Below are 17,255 nucleotides of genomic sequence, written 5' to 3' on the forward strand. Positions count from 1 at the left end.
AATGACCTTAACGCCACAACACGGCAAATCTCCGTTAACGAGCTACCGCCGATCGCCCCGTGCATGGGGCTAGACAGCCAACACGTTAACGAGCTAACTACGCTAACACACTAGTTCCCACCCATGTAATTGAGCATTGCATGGACATCCAACATACTGTTTTACTTTAGTCCATGACTCTCTTACCTTCAGGGTCATACGTCACATGAAAACCAAAATAATTCCAAACGCCAGATCTGAATGAGAGTGGGGGAGGTGCCCTGCGCTCTTCCTTCTGACTATGCTGTCTGTGTGGAGCGCTCAGTGAATCTGCGTTCGACTACTCCGCCTAGGCTGCACTGTCGACCCTAGGCGGAGTAGTCGAACGCAGATTCACTGAGCGCTCCACACAGACAGCATCGTCAGAAGGAAAGTTGATAAAATAAATTACAAATGTTGTATTGTTCGATACATATGCGTACCGAACCGAAAGCACTGTATCGAACGGTTCAATATCGATACGAATATCGTTGCACCCCTAATACATACATGCACGCACGCACGCACGCACGCACGCACGCACGCACGCACGCACGCACGCACAAGATAAATCCAAAGTACTTTTTAGATCTATAAGCTGCTTTTTGCAGGTAGGATTTAGGATCATCCTGTAATTGTCCTGTTTCAAAACACACTCGCTCCTCCAGCATGGATAATGTTCTCTAGACTGAGACTAATCTTATTACTCTGTTGTTTATCTGTGTTTTTACAGACGGGCCGCATTGATAAATCCTACCCCACAGTGTGTGGTCACACAGGCCCTGTGTTGGACATTGACTGGTGCCCCCACAATGACCAGGTCATTGCCAGCGGCTCAGAGGACTGCACCGTGATGGTAAGGCTCGCCTCACCCATCACACCCAAACTCAAACCTCCTCGGGTCAACAGGAGCATACATTCTTTAGATCATAAGAGGCAAGAGTCTACATGCTCTTATTGCGAAAGGCAAGGCTGCGGTTACTCATGAATGGTTGCAGGCCTCACCCTCTGGATTAGATTAAGCTCAAATATGTGTTGTAGGAATCAGAGCTGGGGAATGATTTAGCTATTTATTGAGCTGAAGTCACTGACTTTTTTCAGGCTGCTGTTTTACTTTTCTCCATATGTCCTTATTTGGTATATAATAGGCTGGGATAGGCTTTCAGCCTGTTTAGATGGCAGCCACTTCCTCACCTGAAAGGCCTGACTTCCTGTTAATCCCATGCTAAATCAAGGCAGTATTTATTTGGTTTGTTTTGCAGAAGTGTGAGCCATGAAGAGAGGAACTATTGCTGGTTCCTCTCTTCATATCATAGAACATGTGACGGTAAATTTCACAACCTAAATAGACTCTCAGTGATGTTTAGTTTAGATTTGGTAAGAGTGGGTTGGCTGGTGTACACAGCAGGCCTGTAAAGTAGGACTATAACGTAGGCAGGGCATAAAACGTTTATTGTAGATTAAGGAATAGATTTTGTTATCACAGAGTACACACTGGACATCAACAAAGCTAATTTAATGTTAAAATGTGCTGGAGTGGCCTTTATTTTCTTTTTAAAATGCTGCATTAGGCGTACCCATTCTATTCCTCTGAAAGGACAACCTTTACAGGATGCCTGTGCCAGGCACCGAGCACTAAAGAATGTAAGGAAAAAATTTAACCTCAAATTCTTTTCATGCAGCAGTGTTATGACAAAGTAGATCAGATGAATCAACGTAATCATGTTATAAATAGTGTTAGTGAATAGTAACCAATCAGTACTTGACATCCTGAAGTCTTAAATAGCTGGTTTTGAGGTGGGGTAGTAATGTTGCATTTTTCTGCACATCTCTTAAAATTTGAGTTGGGTTTGGCACTGCTGAAGGTCCCGGCTTTCAACCCATCTGGTTTTGAACATGTGAAGTTTCCATGTTCTTCCTGGGTTTGTGTGGGTTTCCTTTGGTCGGTGTTATTTCTCCTGACACCAAAAACATGTTGGCTTAATTCTCTCGTCATTGTTCCCTAAACCATGGCAATGGGTTACATCTGGAGTTAGTTCCCTATGCTCTACAGTGGCTAGCCACTGCTCCTGATAACTCCAGGTGTTGTGCCAAAAAGTGATCGTCTGCCAGAAAGTGATTGCCACCTGCAGGAGTGTGCGCAGCTACTTAAAGCTGTAGCGCCCAGATTACTTACATAGACAGCTACTTCCATGCAACTGATATAAGGTGCGGTAAGCTGAAGACAGCTTCAACCGTCTGTTTGTTGAACAATAGTAATGCGACTGCACCGCATTTTCTTGTTAGTAACGGTAACGGCGTTGTAACAATAGAAATAGTAATTAGTTGGATTACTTGATACTGAAGAAAAGTATATTTTGCTAAGTCTAACTGTGTGTATCAGTCAGTAAGGAACATGCTGTGAATTCTTAGTGATTGCTGCCCCCCTCTGGTTCCTTTTTGTAATTACAGTTTAGATCCAGTAATCATTTTAATTGCTAGACTGTGTTCAGCATAATCATCATGAAATCCTTTAGAATATATTTTTTTTTTTCATACTTCAGAGAATTTTTACTGTCTGCTCTCAGTTTCTGACTTCCTGGTCTCTTTACAGGTGTGGCAGATTCCGGAGAATGGCCTAGTCACTTCCATGTCTGAGCCAGTGGTGATATTGGAGGGCCACTCCAAGCGTGTGGGCATCATCACATGGCATCCAACAGCACGAAACATCCTCCTTAGTGCAGGTATGAGCTCTGGCAGTGTTTCCAAATCTATAAAACAATGCTGCCTTCAAAACTTGATGATCAGATTGAACACAAACCTCACCATTACCTTTATCTGTCACCAGGTTGTGATAACCAGATAATCATCTGGAATGTGGGCACCGGCGAGGCCATGATCAACCTGGAGGACATGCATCCTGATGTCATTTACAATGTGTGCTGGAACCGCAATGGAAGCCTTATCTGCACTTCCTGCAAGGACAAGTCCATCCGGGTTATTGACCCCCGCAAGCAGGAGATTGTTGGAGTAAGTAGTTTGCAAATAAATTGTCATATTTTCTGTTTTTATATTGAACTGTATCTGAAGTATTTAAAAGGTAAATATGAATTCAGGTGCAGGGATTTTTGATTTGGAAGTAGAGAGACTAGTAAGCCCCGGTATGGTAACATTGTTCCCTTAAAATTGTTGTTAGCTGTGAGTCTGAATTATGAATTACCAGTTTTAGTTTGGATTCAGACCAAGGACTGTCATGGGAAACAGTAATTTGCTACCAAGGTGTTGTAAAAATTTACACAATGTGCCTTGGCTGCTGTAAGCACCTGAGAAAATAGGGCAGTAACAGCACCTAAAGTTTAATAACAAGTACAGATGCATTCAAATTTTGCTGTGAATGTCGGAGCGGAAAAAAGACAGAGTGCAGCCAGAATTGCATTTGAGTTAGTTTATCAGGTTAATGATATAACATAGACCTCCAAAAACCAGAATGCAAGAAGTGTCGGAAAGTGGTTTGTTTTTTGTTTTGGTTTGTTTTTGTTAAATAAGAGGTTATGTTTAAATGCGTTAACTTGATTGATAGTGTTGTAGAATTGAAGTGGTATTTGCTTGTATCATCGTCAGCCTCTTAGATTTCTGGTATTGTGACATCCCTGTTGATGCTGGGTCAGGCTTCCCTTTGATCTCACAGCAGTTTCAGTTCTTTGTGGTGTGGATTGGGCAAGATGCTGAAATCCTCCCTTTGAGATTGTGCTCCAGTGTTGACATGATTGCATTACGTTATTCTGACAGCTTCTGATTTAATGCTTTGATTCTTCTGTTCCGTACATTCCAAACATGCTCTGTTGGAATCATACGAAATCTTTCCTTGTCCCTAAAAGCCAAGGATTTGTAGATTCATGGAGTTTATAACCAAAGCCTGAGCCTTCCTTGGCAGAACTAAAGCTGAGAAACATCACACCAAACCATGTTTTTCCCAATCTTCAGCTGCTCACATCGAATCAGTGCAGAACTGTGCTTAGTGGAGTTTTGTTTAAGCTGTTCTGATGAAACTTTGGAGGCTGTTGTGGTGAAAATCCCATCAGTATCAGAAATGCTGAATATTTCTGATGCATTCATGCCACATTTAAAATCACCCATACCAGAATTTTCCTTTCATAAAACATCAAAAATCTTCATTCAGACTTGTGTTCTGCGTATTATTTCACTTCTGCCTGATGGTTGTCTGATTAAATGATCACACCAGTAAGCAGGTTTATGAGTGTTCCTACCTCTGACCTCAGCAGAAACAAACATGATGAACTGCAGATAAGGCAGTAACACGGACTCGCAGGGCTAACCATTAACCTCTATTTCACAGGAGAAAGAGAAAGCCCACGAGGGCGCTCGCCCCATGAGGGCCATTTTCCTTAGTGATGGAAACATCCTCACTACTGGCTTCAGTCGCATGAGTGAGAGGCAGCTGGCTCTCTGGAATACGGTAAGCTGCTTCACAATAACTAATGATGAAATGCAGAGTGGTGTATGAACACAATGTGAGTGGGTGAAGAAGAAATGCTCAGTGCATCATGGGAATCCCCCATTCACATGATTAAAGGAGGGTTCAGGGTCGCCCGATCACTATAAGGTTTGTTACTGATCATTGCTGTTGTAATGATAAACTTGTGTGAGTTATAAGGGCTTCAGAGTTGATTAAAGATCTATTTCCACACCTGTAGCACTTCAGTTTGCCTCATTATGGACTTGGTATGTAAAGCTGTGTTTTAATGTTTTTGAACAGTATTGCCTCAAATTAATCTTTCTTCTGTTTTTGTTTTAAGCAAAACTTGGAGGAGCCAATGACTGTCAATGAGATGGACACCAGTAATGGAGTGCTTCTGCCCTTCTATGACCCAGACACCAATGTCGTTTACCTCTGTGGAAAGGTGCGTTTCCTTCTAAGCACCCAATAATCAAATCAAGCATTGTTCTAACACAAAGCTTAATGTCTCAATTTAAATGTGCACACATTAGAAATAAAACACTTGTTTATATCCTGATAGGGAGACAGCAGCATCCGTTACTTTGAAATCACAGACGAGGCTCCCTATGTTCACTTTCTGAACACCTTTGCCAGCAAGGAGCCCCAGAGGGGTATGGGCTACATGCCAAAGAGGGGCCTCGATGTCAATAAGTGTGAAATTGCAAGGTAACCCAAGACTGGTCCTAAATCATCATCTCTGAAACCAGAAATCGTTTTGATTTTATTCCATCATCTCTAATGTGGAGTTCATTGATTGACCACTAGGAGGCAAACTGTAACCGTTATGCAACAATCCACAGGAAACTGCTGTTTTTATTGTGTAATGATGTATTGAACTGTGAGTAACACCAGGCTTTTTATGTTGCAGGTTCTATAAACTGCATGAAAGAAAGTGTGAGCCTATTGTGATGACTGTGCCTAGAAAGGTGAGTACTCGCCCTAACATGCTACTTTGCAGCAGCTTTTAGACCTCTAATCTACTCTTTAAATCACAAGCACCACATTCACAAGTTCTCTTTTCCTCACAACTTATTGCTCTATTCTCTCCCGTCAGTCGGACCTGTTCCAGGACGACTTGTACCCAGACACAGCTGGTCCAGATCCTGCTTTGGAGGCTGAGGAGTGGTTTGATGGTAAGAATGGAGACCCCATTCTCATCTCTCTGAAGAATGGCTACGTCCCGGGCAAGAACCGTGAATTCAAAGTGGTCAAAAAGAACATGTTGGACAACAAGGTCACCAAGAACTCAGAGAAGTCGAGCTCTTCCAACAAGTCCTCCCACCCAGCTCCATCAATTGTGAGTGTTTGCTTTCATCAGTGTGTCCAGTTAAAACCGGTTTAACAGTACGTTGTCACTCAGTCTCAGACGTGTAGTGTTGAGGAGTAAGGTCGTTTTTTTTAACAGTTATTTATTTTGCATGATTAGATTAAACAGTAGATTGAGATGCCTTATTTCACAGTCTTACACTGTATATGTTGAGGTCCCTGCATGTAGGTCATGCTATGCCACTGTCTCATCTCCTTGCAGGTGGCTGTCTGGGGCTCCTAGCGTTACATTTTTTTTTTTTTTATTAGTCATGGCAGATTGCTGCCAAACTTAGATGAGGTGGTTTGTAAATGTTACTCGTCCCACTCTGGCGCATAGAGGGAGAGGTCTTCTGCTGCTCTGGGCCCCTGCTCCTGGGCGTCCAGCAGCACCTCACCCACAACACAGCCTTGGTCCCAGCCCATGTGTCTCTGTGAAGGTCTGCTCTGTAATCATAGCCCACTGGGCTCCAGTGGTGTTGAAAGATGTTAACCCTCAGACTGCCAGATCCTACCACACTTGATTTAAAACAAAACTTGGGATGTTGTCCCAAAGGGCCTTACATGTAGCACAGATTAGAGAGTAGTCTGCTTTAAGGTCATTCTTGCTAGGGGAAATGAAGCTTTTGTCTTAAGGACACTTGACTTAAAGCTGTCAGATTATGACAAAAAAAAGAGAAAGAAAATTAATAACCAGCAATTTTGGTCAGTGTAGATCAAGATGAACATTTTAACTTGAGCAGTAAATAATGGATTCATCAAACTTTAATAATGAAGAAACTTGTCTCTTTAAGTAAATTGATTGATCTTAAGGTAAAAGTTGAATTTAAATAAACTAAACCTGCCACAATCTGTTAGGGAGTGGATTTAACTAGACTCTCACTCCTTGTGAATCCATCTTTCTATGATCTGCCCTATTCATCGGTGCAGTCATTAAGTTCAGTGTGTGCAAAACCAGCTTAAAATTCCTAGAAGTTTCTTTGACCCACGGATTTCAAGGCGTACTACTAAGGGACCCACCTTAGGTTTACCTCATTTTAAAAGTGACTGTAGCTGTATTTTCATAAAGATGGTTAAAAGCCCATTAAGTCTCACTTTTGTTTCTCGTATCTCTCACAGAAATCTGAAGCCAAGCTGGAGGAGATCTTGAAAGAAATCAAGTCCCTCAAGGACATGATCAGCAGTCAAGAAAAGCGACTCGTCCAACTTGAAGAGCAGATGTCCAAACTTGCCATTTAAGGACCCTTTTGCCCAACCCGCTACAATTCAGGACGCTCCACTGGCTGGGGGTGGGGGTGGGCGGGAACACTCACTGCCTATCTCAATGACAGTGTTTCGTCTGCCTAGCAAAGATCCCTAGCAACATTCCAGATGAACTTTTTCTTAGCCAGCTCCCAACCCTCAGTTTAAAACAGGTGGAATAAGAAGAACATGTGGCAGATTTAGTAGAAAATACTTTCTTTTTGGTGGCAAAGGACTTTTCCTTTTATTCTGTGGCAGTCTTTTTTTTTTTTTTTTTAAATTGTGTCTACTTGTATAAAAAGATCTTACATAATTCTTTGCATTTTAGAATAATGATCAAGAAAACCATGTCAACAGCCCCCCACCCCCAATTTATCATTGTATAGCATCATGTTTTATAAGTAGGCCTCAGTGTTTGGTGTTTGCCCTTCTCCAAAATTAAGACATTGCCAAATCTGGACTTTTGTTTACACTTCCTTAGCAGTATTTTTTTAAAGTACAGAAACAAAATCAGTGATGCACTATGAAATTAAAATAATTTAATTGGATGGTTCTGAAAGAGAGACTGACAGATTAAATTTGTAGTTAAAATACATTGCAGGTTGCCACAGCGGACACCAAACACTCAGACACAACCTTAAGTGACTAATTCTTGCTGTCTCTGTTGAAGCTGCAGAAATCCACACTTCGCCTCTGCTGTTTCCTTTCATTCCTGTCGCTTTTCCATCATTCCGACTGTGGACGTAATAGTCCAAGTAAACATGCATTCCTTTCTACCTTGCTTTACCAACATGCACTCTGCACTTATTCAAGAAAGTGACACATTCCACAATTCCTATTGGCTGTTCTTGGTATGAGGGGGGGGGGAAACACACTCACTGCGGTGACTCGGTCGCACTGCTTAGTTGTTGGGATTCTTTATGTGGTGCTCATGGAAAGACGAGCTTTTGCATTTTCATTCTTTCTGCGAGGAAAAACTCCAACCCGATTGTTTGGTTATCCATGTGCTTGCTCAGCACATCACTGTAGTCAAGTGCAGTGGGCTCATTTTTTTTGTCACTGCTCTTTTGTTTGCTTTGCCATCTGATGTCTGCGTTTTCTGTACAAGCACAAAAGAAAGTTTTCTAAAATGACATCAAATAATCCCGCAGCTACTTGACTGCTTTTAAACACGTGATGTTAAAGCTGGCTAGACCTCAAAGGCCTAATCTGGGTCCTCATGTCTCTGGCCTTTTAGGTACCAGCCACTGTAGACTTTCCACTACAGAGTTTTCCTTTTAATTTAGAAGAAGTAAGTAGTTGGGTTATTGCTTCAATGTTCAATTAAATCCTGTTTCTTGTTCCAGCTGTTTCTACATCCCTCTTAGCACTTCCACATCTTGGCTATTTCTCAGATGCTCCAATTTAGTGCAGTCAAATTTGAAAATGGATCATATTTTTCAACCTGAGTTGTTGTTTTTTTTGTTGTTGTTTTTTTTAAAGATTGTTTCCCTGTGGGAAGCTGAGACGGGTAATGGTTCAATCTGTTGTTTGCCTTTAATAAATGTTACCACTGTAAAGACCTGAAAGTGCCATAGAGGTGACCCTGGAAGTGTTTTATTATTTTTGGTTTCTTTGTAGGTCGACTGTTCTGTGAGTAGTTTTGTGGAATAAATGGAGGCGAGGTGCCTGGAGTTTAAACCCACTTTGAGGTGCTATACTCAGTACAAAATTCAAAGGACTCAGTTTCTTACGTATTGTGTGACATCATGAAGTCCTGCCAGTCCATAATAAAGTTCACCAGGCAGCATTACTTTGTCAGGGTTTGTCAAACACATTGTGCCCCTGACGCTGTGACACTTTCCTCTGGGGTACAAGCTTAAAATGTAAAATGATGTAAAACCAGGAATCTGTTAGCTGAGTCGTCAATAATCTGAGAATATTAGTGACAGGAAATGTAGAGTGTGATGCATGTTTGGCTGACACTGGTCATACTGCCATATCTTTTATATGAGACTGCCACTCTCTGGGTTAGCACTGTTGGCACAAGAGCGGAGTTTTGAGGAGTAGTAGCTTATAGAGATCCAAAGGGACACTGTAGGTGGAAAAATAAAAAATGTGTTGAAAGATAGATGTATGTTTGTAATTGAGGTCTAGAAAATGAGTGAGAACTGTGTAAATAACGTGACCATATCTATTTTTTTCCTCCCCATTTCTTTTGTTTTGTGGATGTGCTGAAGAGGGTATTTGTGTGGGAGGTGGATTTTTAAACATTCCCCCTGTTTGTTCCTTGCACCTTGCCATCATGAGAAAAGCAGAACCTCCGTTACGTCGGAGGTTATCAAGAAAGAAAATCTGATGAAAAATGAACCAGGATGAAAGCCTCGTGTGGAGGTCTGCTCAGCATTTTTGTTCATTATTCTTGCTTCAAATATCAAACCATTGATTATAAGAAAAATTAATAAAGAATTTTTAAAATGAGTTCACTGTTCAGTTGTTAATTAACAAATACACCAATTAATGATCAATATGACACTCACTGGACACTTTATTAGGTACTACTGTATGACACACACACACAGAGTCAACATGCATTCCCAAAAGTCTTGAGTTATTTCTCATTTCTTTGTGTGGCTTGAAAATAGTAGCAGTGGGGTTTTTTTTGGGTTTTTTTTTTTATCATTTGAATAAAGTAAAAGTCAATTCTGAGTTCATACAGTTCTAACAAGCTTGAAACTCAATACTTGGTATGAGCCATCCTTAAGATGGACCAACAGAAGGGAAAAATCTTCTCTCACGTCTTGTCAGGTCTTTGCTAGATTTTTTTTTTTCTTCTGTTTCTTAATCACATAGATGTGTGCAGGTTTTGGCCAACAGTTCTCTGGGAATCCCCTTGTTGGTGCAAACATGCTAGTTTGTGCCTGTCACACTTTAATCTTTACCATTTTCTACAGATTCAACTTAACAAATAGTTACTACCAGCCTCTTATAACACCTACTTTATTCCAAAGTGGCTAAATATAGAACTTGGTTCTTTGTTTGTTATGTGCAGACACAACACTGGTGCCTTTTTTTAATGCATGGATGATTCATGGGTCAGGGTTAAGTGGCTTAAAAAAAGAAAAACATTCCTGTGAAAATGGACGGGTACAAGAACTGGACTGAAAATGAATGAAAAAGCAGCCAATGTCCAAAGAAAACTGAAAGATTTCCAGAAAATGGCCTTCAGAAAGTATTTTTTCAGACCACTATAAGAAAGGTTTGGCTCCCTGGAAAGAAAAAAAAACTATAATTGACACTTTTACGCAGTACTGTGTAACAAGACGAGAAACACGAGCACCCTTAAATAAATGCCCTGCAAGTTAAACAGTTATCCAGTGCTCCTAAAAGTCCATTTAGTTCATATATTTGCTCTGTACATGTGTTTCAGGATGAAAAGAGTGCTTTCTCCCTGTACTGGTCTTGTATGCCCTGCAGAGACAGGCTGTAATCAGCAGGAACGTAATTAGAGAGTATTCAGTGCAGGCCAAAAAAAAGTTGTGGAACTCGCCCCACCAAGAATAGAAATACCCTTTTCCGAAGAACTTGGGACTAACATGCACCAACTGCAACATATTTGTTTTAAAGATAAACACTGAGGCTAAGGTTGTATCTGTCAGTCAGACTGTGAATGGACGAGCACATACTGTGGCAAATTAGCCTTTCGTTGCAAATAAAGACTGTTTCTATTTGTAGAGCATCCCGCGTATCTTTTGTCCTGTTAGTGTGAAGTATCACCATGCTCAGATCAAATGTTTCTCAAAAAAACATATGTATGATAAAAAAATCTGGTCCCACATGGCCGGCTACATGAACTTACCAAGAGTTAGGCTGTTGGAGGATAGAAAGTTCAGAAAGAAAAAGAGGGAGGAGAACCTGAAGATGGAGGGCTGGACATGAGTTTGAGGTGAGGATACTTTTAAGAGCTCAGTAAAACAACAAGTCGGCACAAGTCAGCAGGGAGGGCGAATCCTCGGAAACGGTCTTCCACTCTTACTTTCTCGTCTGTCCGTCTTGTCTTGTCTCCCCCTTTTCCTCCCTCTTTCTGCAGTCTTACTCACTGCTTTGTGCTGCACAGAAGAGAAGCCGAGGCTAGCACATCCTGTAAGTATACATTTTACATTTGTAGTGAAATTAAGTTCAAGGTTAAAGAGAAGCCAAATATTTTCAGGATGTTTGACCTTTCATACGTTGTACTTTTATACATTCGTTTCACGAGTGGCAAATAGTGATGAAGAAATAAATGAAGTCTGAATGTTTGTGCAAAAGTACATTCGGTTCAACTATTTTATGTCAGAGATTCAAATGTTGCAAACTTTTCCCATAATCCAACTGTAAATCATGTGATGCATCACTACAGATTCAACTATGCTGATAATCTTGTGCTATAATTTACTCACTGCAAGGGAAAACCGCTCAACATGCAACTGTAATAGTCGTAATATTGCAGCAAAAGTTAAAGGGATCGTTGGTACAGTTCTTAAATACTTCTGTAGTTTTGAATGCACGACTTATTTAAGGATTATTTACTTCTGAATACTTCCTTAAAAAAAAGATCTAAATGTCTAACCTTGAATCTGCACCGTGTACCAGGTAGCCACAATTGTATGTCAAGAAATATTTGAGATGGTCTAACATTTGTTTAGTAAGTTGCTGCACACTGGGTCATCAGGCTGAATGTGAGATAGGTATATGTGTAAAATATGGCTCTGCACGTTCAAAGTTTTTCATGTAATTAAGTTTATAAAAGCTTTAAAGTGTCACAAATTAGAAGGCTTTGAGCTGAAGGTAAGGGCGACCCTCTAGTGAAATACAGGAAATGTAATTTTAGCTGTAATTATGGGGACTTAAGGGGCAGGGCCATCCTAGAGCTGTACATTCAAGGATGGAGACCCAGCCCGCCATCTGGTGCAGCACAGTACATGCTGTATGTTTGACCACACTGGGAAGGGGAGCTTGTCTTTACAGCTTAGCACTGTGTAATTACAGACTGGGTTAAAGAGTTAAACAGGTTTGCAGAGCTAACAGACTCACTGGTTTCGGTTAAATCTTCTCAGTGAGAGGAAGCCAAAAAGAAAAGGATGGAGAAATGTAACACTGAGCAAGCTAGGAGGTTTCACTCAGTCGTGGTGTAAATGCAGCTTTTCCTGGAAGCAGAAATATCCTCAGTGAGACTGTGCTGCTGTGGGCTGGTGAACAGCAGCTGCTGCCCAGCGTAAATATAGAGGCGAGAGCCGCAGGTCTCCCACGCCTCTGTGCTCGCTTTAGAATACAGTTTCCTCCTGGCTTTGGTGTGGTGGATGGGTGGCCTCCCTCTGCTTTACAAATTATAAGGCCTCCAGCTCCAAACTCACTGTCTCCACCCCGAGTAAGTAATGGCTACTCTGCTGTCTGCTAAAATAGATCTGGTGCAGGAGAGAGAGAGGCAGCAAATGAAAAACCCGGGTCAAGATGGATACCAGTCACACTTGAGATGTGATACGGTAAATATTTAGGGTGAGTGAGGAGCTTAAGATAAAGAGTAGCAACAGTTAGTGAGGCTTTTGTCCTACCAGCACCTGAAAACCAGGAGTCACTGCAACAGGCTGCTGGTCTTAAGGGAAACAGTCAGACCACATTAAAACTAAAGCTATTACATTTTATGTCTTCCTAATGTGTGAGGATGAAACCAACAAGATTTAGAGCTGTTTTAGAGGAGCTGTTGGGCACATTGTCATCCATCAGAATGAAGCTTTAAAAATAAAATAGCCAACAGAGCACTACACGTGTGCACAACACTTGCCAACAGAGACAGTACAACCAGAAACGTGCACGTCATAAACCTTACCCAAGACAGGACCACATGCCTTCTGATCAGATATTAAAGTTGAGAAAGGCAGTCCCAAATCTTTTCACCTAACAATCAACGTTATTCTTTCAGTGACTTCGAGTCTATGTGCTGCCTGAAATTAAAAGCATCCTCTTGTTGTTTCTGCAGGACTCAAAGAGAAGATGAAGTCTCACTTGGTGTTTCAGGTCTCCTGTGTGACCCTGCTCTCGCTGTGCTGCTCTGTGTGTCACGCCACACCTCTGTTCTACAACATATCCATGGACGGCAGCGGAGATGAAGCCGAGCTGGAGCTCCTTTTCCCGGTGTCTTTCTCCACCCGCGCGCCTGTTCACGTTACCGCCGCTACCGGGGGTCCCACTCTCACCAACACCATAACCACCACCATGATCCGTCTGAAGGACTACGTCCTGACCCGAGTAGTGGACTTCCTGCAGGAGAACATGCTCATCATCATCGTGGTGACCTCTCTTCTCATCGTCATGGTCTTCATCATCTGCTGTGCCTCTGCAATGAGTCACAAGCGCAAGCTGGAGGCATATAAGCCCCTACCTCATCCACCCAGGAAGTATACGGCCGATAAAGCCGGAGGACGCAAGGATTCAAGTGACCTGCAGGAGAAACCGTACGCCGTCGATCACGTCAAGAGGGTCCAGACTCAGAGCATGTCCTCCCCGAAGAACCTGCGGATGCCCTCCAAGGCGCTGGTGGGAGAGAGAGGGAGAGACGTCCGGTCATCACCTCGACAGGAGGTCAGAAAGGTCAGAGATACAGAGGCAGTGGAAAAGCGGAGAGAGGAACCAAAACACAAAGAGAAGGTGAAGCACAGGGAGGAGGTTCAGCAGAGCTCCAGTCCCAGCACCAGCTCCAGCTCTAGCTCCAGTCAGCCAGTCTGCACCTGCCATCTGAAAAAAGGCCACCACTAGGTCACAGTGGTGGGCTTTTTCTCGCTTTTTAAACAAGATCAGAAACGGGCAAAGGCAAAATGGGTCCTCAAAATGTGTTTTCATTAGAATAGCCTTACAGAGGGAAATAGGTCTATATTTAAGTGAAGTCATGCCTCATGAAGAAAAATTACCCATCATTAAAGTCTAAGATCTAGATTTAAATATACAGTGAAGAGGATTATTACCCAAATCACTGGTTACTGAAAAGATTACAAATGGTACAGCTCAAATTGTTTGATTGATAAGCAGGCACGAGGAAAGATAGCAGCATACCGAGACCCTTTTAACAGCCACTTTGTTTTCATGTGCCGAAAACAACTTTAACTTGGCACGGCAAGCACAGGATTTTTCTTTTTCCTGTAATTACTGAAAAAAACATAACACCACTGTGCTACTGAGGCAGTAAAACTTTATATAATAAGTATTATTTTCCTGTGAATAACACTTTCAAAGGGAACTAAAATAAAGTATTATTCCACATACCTGTCCAAAGGAATCTCCTCATTATGTCCTGCTGGAGTGAAAACATCTGGATCTGTCATTTAGAGCAACACGTTCGGTGCTGTAAATAAGTCAAAGTGAAATGTCAGTAAACTTGACGTGATAAGTAGCAAAACTTTCTCTTTATATTTACAGTTATATTTACTTCATTTTGTTTGCATCGGGTTGTTAAGTTTCACATGATATCATATTTTATTTTAAAAACCTTTTAACTGTGTTATTTTTAGGTATCTGAACAAAGGCTGTATAAATTACCACAAATCTACTATGTGTACTGCATGTCATGGTAAAAAGAGATCACAGTGTGTTTCAGTTCTAAGGTTTCACGTATCAGGACATATTAAAGAATGATCAGGTCTTAAATTGAAAAACTGCAGACCAAAATGCAGAAGCAGAGTGTGAAACATTAAGTACGCTCCTTTTGCGGCGATAATTTGAAGTCATTGTTTTCTGAATGACTTTACGAGTCTCACGCGTCGTTGTGGAGGAAGTTTGGTCCATTCTTCTTTGCTGCAGTGGTTCAGTTCATTGAGGTTTGCGGGTATTTGGCCTGCAGCATTACAATCGAGCTGAGATCTGAAATTTGGCTGAACCATTGCAACAATCATTCTGTTGTAGATTCGATGTTGTGTTTGGGATCATTGTCCTGATGTATAACCAAATTTAGGCCAAGCGTAAGCTGTCAGACAGATGGTCTCACATTAGACTCAACAATACTTTGGTATGCAGAGGAGTTCATGGTGGACACAGTGGCTGCAACCAACGTGCTTGACAGCTGTTATGAAGTGTTTGTGCTGATATGCTGTGTTCAGTTTTCCCTAAACATGGCGCCGTGCACAGTGACCACACATGTCTGCTTTGGTCTTGTGGTTTAATCAGATGTAACTTAAACCTAAGCATCTCTACTGGCAACCCTTCCAAATAAGCCACATTTGTTAAGTCTTTTCTTTGATAATTGTTTTGTCATGAACTTTAACATTTAACATGCTAACTGAGGCCTGCACAGTCTGAGCTGTAGATCTTAGGGGCGTGGACCTTGTGGTGAATTTGCTGGGACATTTTCCACTTGTGAATTATATTTCTCACTGTAGAGTGATGGAGTTCAGTTTGTTTGGAAATGACCTTATGACCTTTCCCACACTGATGACTGTTGCTGATGTCTTTCATCCTCAGCATTGTGTCAACACACCTGAATACCACAGACCTACAAACCTCTGATTTTATAAAGGTGCTCACACCTGCCAATGATTAGTTAATCAATGATTAGTTAATCAAATGATTAGTTAATCAAATGCATTTGATCAGCAGTACCTGGCTGTTAGTTACCCCCTTACTTCATAATGGAAGGGTGGACTTAGTTTCCACACACTGCTTCTGCGTTTCAGCTTAGTCTTTGTTAAATCAGTGACATGTTGTAATATGTCACAGGATGCTGTTCTGAACTGTCTTGAACTGAAAGAGGGTCACTTTCTTTGTACGATGACTGTACATATTTATTCGGCTAATACCTTTGACCTGCTCTCAATGGGCAAATGTATAAAAAAGTAGGCAGTAGAAAACAAATGTTTAAGTTTTCCTTTTAAATAGTTAGTGCATTTATGTATACGATAAATTATGCTTTTTTATTTTAAGTGTAAACGTTTGAAATGTGAGTAGAAGGACAGACAGTTGGCATGTTTAGCTTACGTGTATAGGCTTGACAGATGCATATTTGTCTCTCTTATCTGATTTTCTTTGATTAAATTACTCTGTTCTGTTGTTAAGTTAATGACCTTGAGCATCTAATCTAAGCCTGAATTATGTGCCGATGCTTTTGTCATGCTGACATACTGTTTTCCGCCTAACCTCAGCCACAGTTGCTTTCTTTTTTGACACTTGAATTGTTTACAAAAAGACCGTTTTGTTTTGCTTATATTTAATAAAGCTATCAAAAAAGATGTCTCTGAGTGCCGTAAATGTAGCAGCGTACATGGCTGAAGCTACGCCAAATGAAGCACAGATACAACCCTGTGGAAACCTACAATTAGAAAAGGTGAGGAAGGTCTCGGAAAAACAAGAGGACAATCTCAACGTGCACATTATGTTCCACTTGGGAATCTGTAATTTTGACCTGCGTCCACACAGAAATCACTGGTAACTATTTTAAGGTAATTACCGAAATGCCAGATCTGTGATATCTGCTCTGTGATGATATAGGCTGTCTTCTCTTTTAACAGTTCAAACCCCTGATCTGCAAAAGAAAAAAAAAACACTGCCAGAGCTTTCTGATTGGCCGGGATGAAGCCGCTGGCACCATCACCTCGCGGGACTGCAGAAGAAGGTACTCGAGCCTGGAGATGACGAGAGCCCCCTTTGTCCTTTGCTGGCAACTGTACAGAATTGTTTAATATTTCAATAGCAGTAATCCAGATACATACGGACCCTTTGGCACAAAACAGGAGCTCATGTATTGTTTATACAAATCCTGGGGACCCTGATTTGTTCCCATTAGAATTATGATAAAAAGTCGAATCCCTTTTGTTCCATATTTTGAGCAAGTAATGAAATATTGATGCTGTATGAACAGTGCAACTCTTTCAGTTGTGTATTTTAATATATCTTATTTCCAGTGTGACATGGATAAATCATGATGCCATCTGAAATCTGTTTTAAAAATGTAGAAAATTCATAAGAATGTTTTTTTAATCCTCAAACATAAAACTTCTTTCAGGTCTTAAGTAGGTCAAACTGCCAAAGATCAAACAGGACATGATAGCGCACCAGCTGAAAAGCAAGTGTAACCATGTGGTGGCTGAAACGTGAGCCCAGACAGAGCCTTACACCGGGCTCAGATTCCCTGCTCTTTTATCAATGAGGTGCTAAATAATTCGAGAAAATGCTAGCCCCTTACTTTCACTCT

At 41.3% G+C, this 17,255-nt stretch overlaps 2 protein-coding genes across 3 annotated transcripts in view; both read left to right on the forward strand.

Moving 5' to 3' along the window:
• LOC147317402 (coronin-1C-A) overlaps positions 1-9,523 on the forward strand; it is a 39,539-nt gene extending 30,016 nt beyond the window's left edge. For both annotated transcript variants that reach the window (XM_086314295.1, XM_086314296.1), the window contains 9 exons: positions 752-874; positions 2,612-2,741; positions 2,846-3,027; positions 4,355-4,474; positions 4,815-4,919; positions 5,037-5,182; positions 5,385-5,442; positions 5,571-5,813; positions 6,941-9,523. In XM_086314295.1, coding sequence (XP_086170421.1) covers positions 752-874; positions 2,612-2,741; positions 2,846-3,027; positions 4,355-4,474; positions 4,815-4,919; positions 5,037-5,182; positions 5,385-5,442; positions 5,571-5,813; positions 6,941-7,060 — 1,227 coding nt within the window. In that variant the 3' untranslated portion in view covers positions 7,061-9,523. The remainder of the gene's footprint in view (positions 1-751; positions 875-2,611; positions 2,742-2,845; positions 3,028-4,354; positions 4,475-4,814; positions 4,920-5,036; positions 5,183-5,384; positions 5,443-5,570; positions 5,814-6,940) is intronic.
• Positions 9,524-11,008: 1,485 nt separating this feature from the next.
• On the forward strand, positions 11,009-16,282 carry LOC147317403 (uncharacterized). The gene is made up of 2 exons (XM_086314297.1): positions 11,009-11,185; positions 13,059-16,282. Exon 2 carries the CDS (start codon positions 13,073-13,075, stop codon positions 13,832-13,834), a length of 762 nt encoding a protein of 253 aa, XP_086170423.1. The 5' UTR covers positions 11,009-11,185; positions 13,059-13,072; the 3' UTR covers positions 13,835-16,282.
• The last annotated feature ends 973 nt before the right edge of the window (positions 16,283-17,255 follow it).

The sequence above is a fragment of the Aulonocara sp. 'chitande type north' Nkhata Bay genome, linkage group LG12, assembly GCF_057382095.1.
Source record: "Aulonocara sp. 'chitande type north' Nkhata Bay isolate Kocher_YH1m ecotype deep benthic linkage group LG12, A_spYH_male_GT1.1, whole genome shotgun sequence".
NCBI lineage: Eukaryota > Metazoa > Chordata > Actinopteri > Cichliformes > Cichlidae > Aulonocara > Aulonocara sp. 'chitande type north' Nkhata Bay.

Bases quoted from the DNA above. Each gene is read 5' to 3' on its own strand.
- LOC147317403 (XM_086314297.1), top strand. From the start codon at position 13,073: ATGAAGTCTCACTTGGTGTTTCAGGTCTCCTGTGTGACCCTGCTCTCG.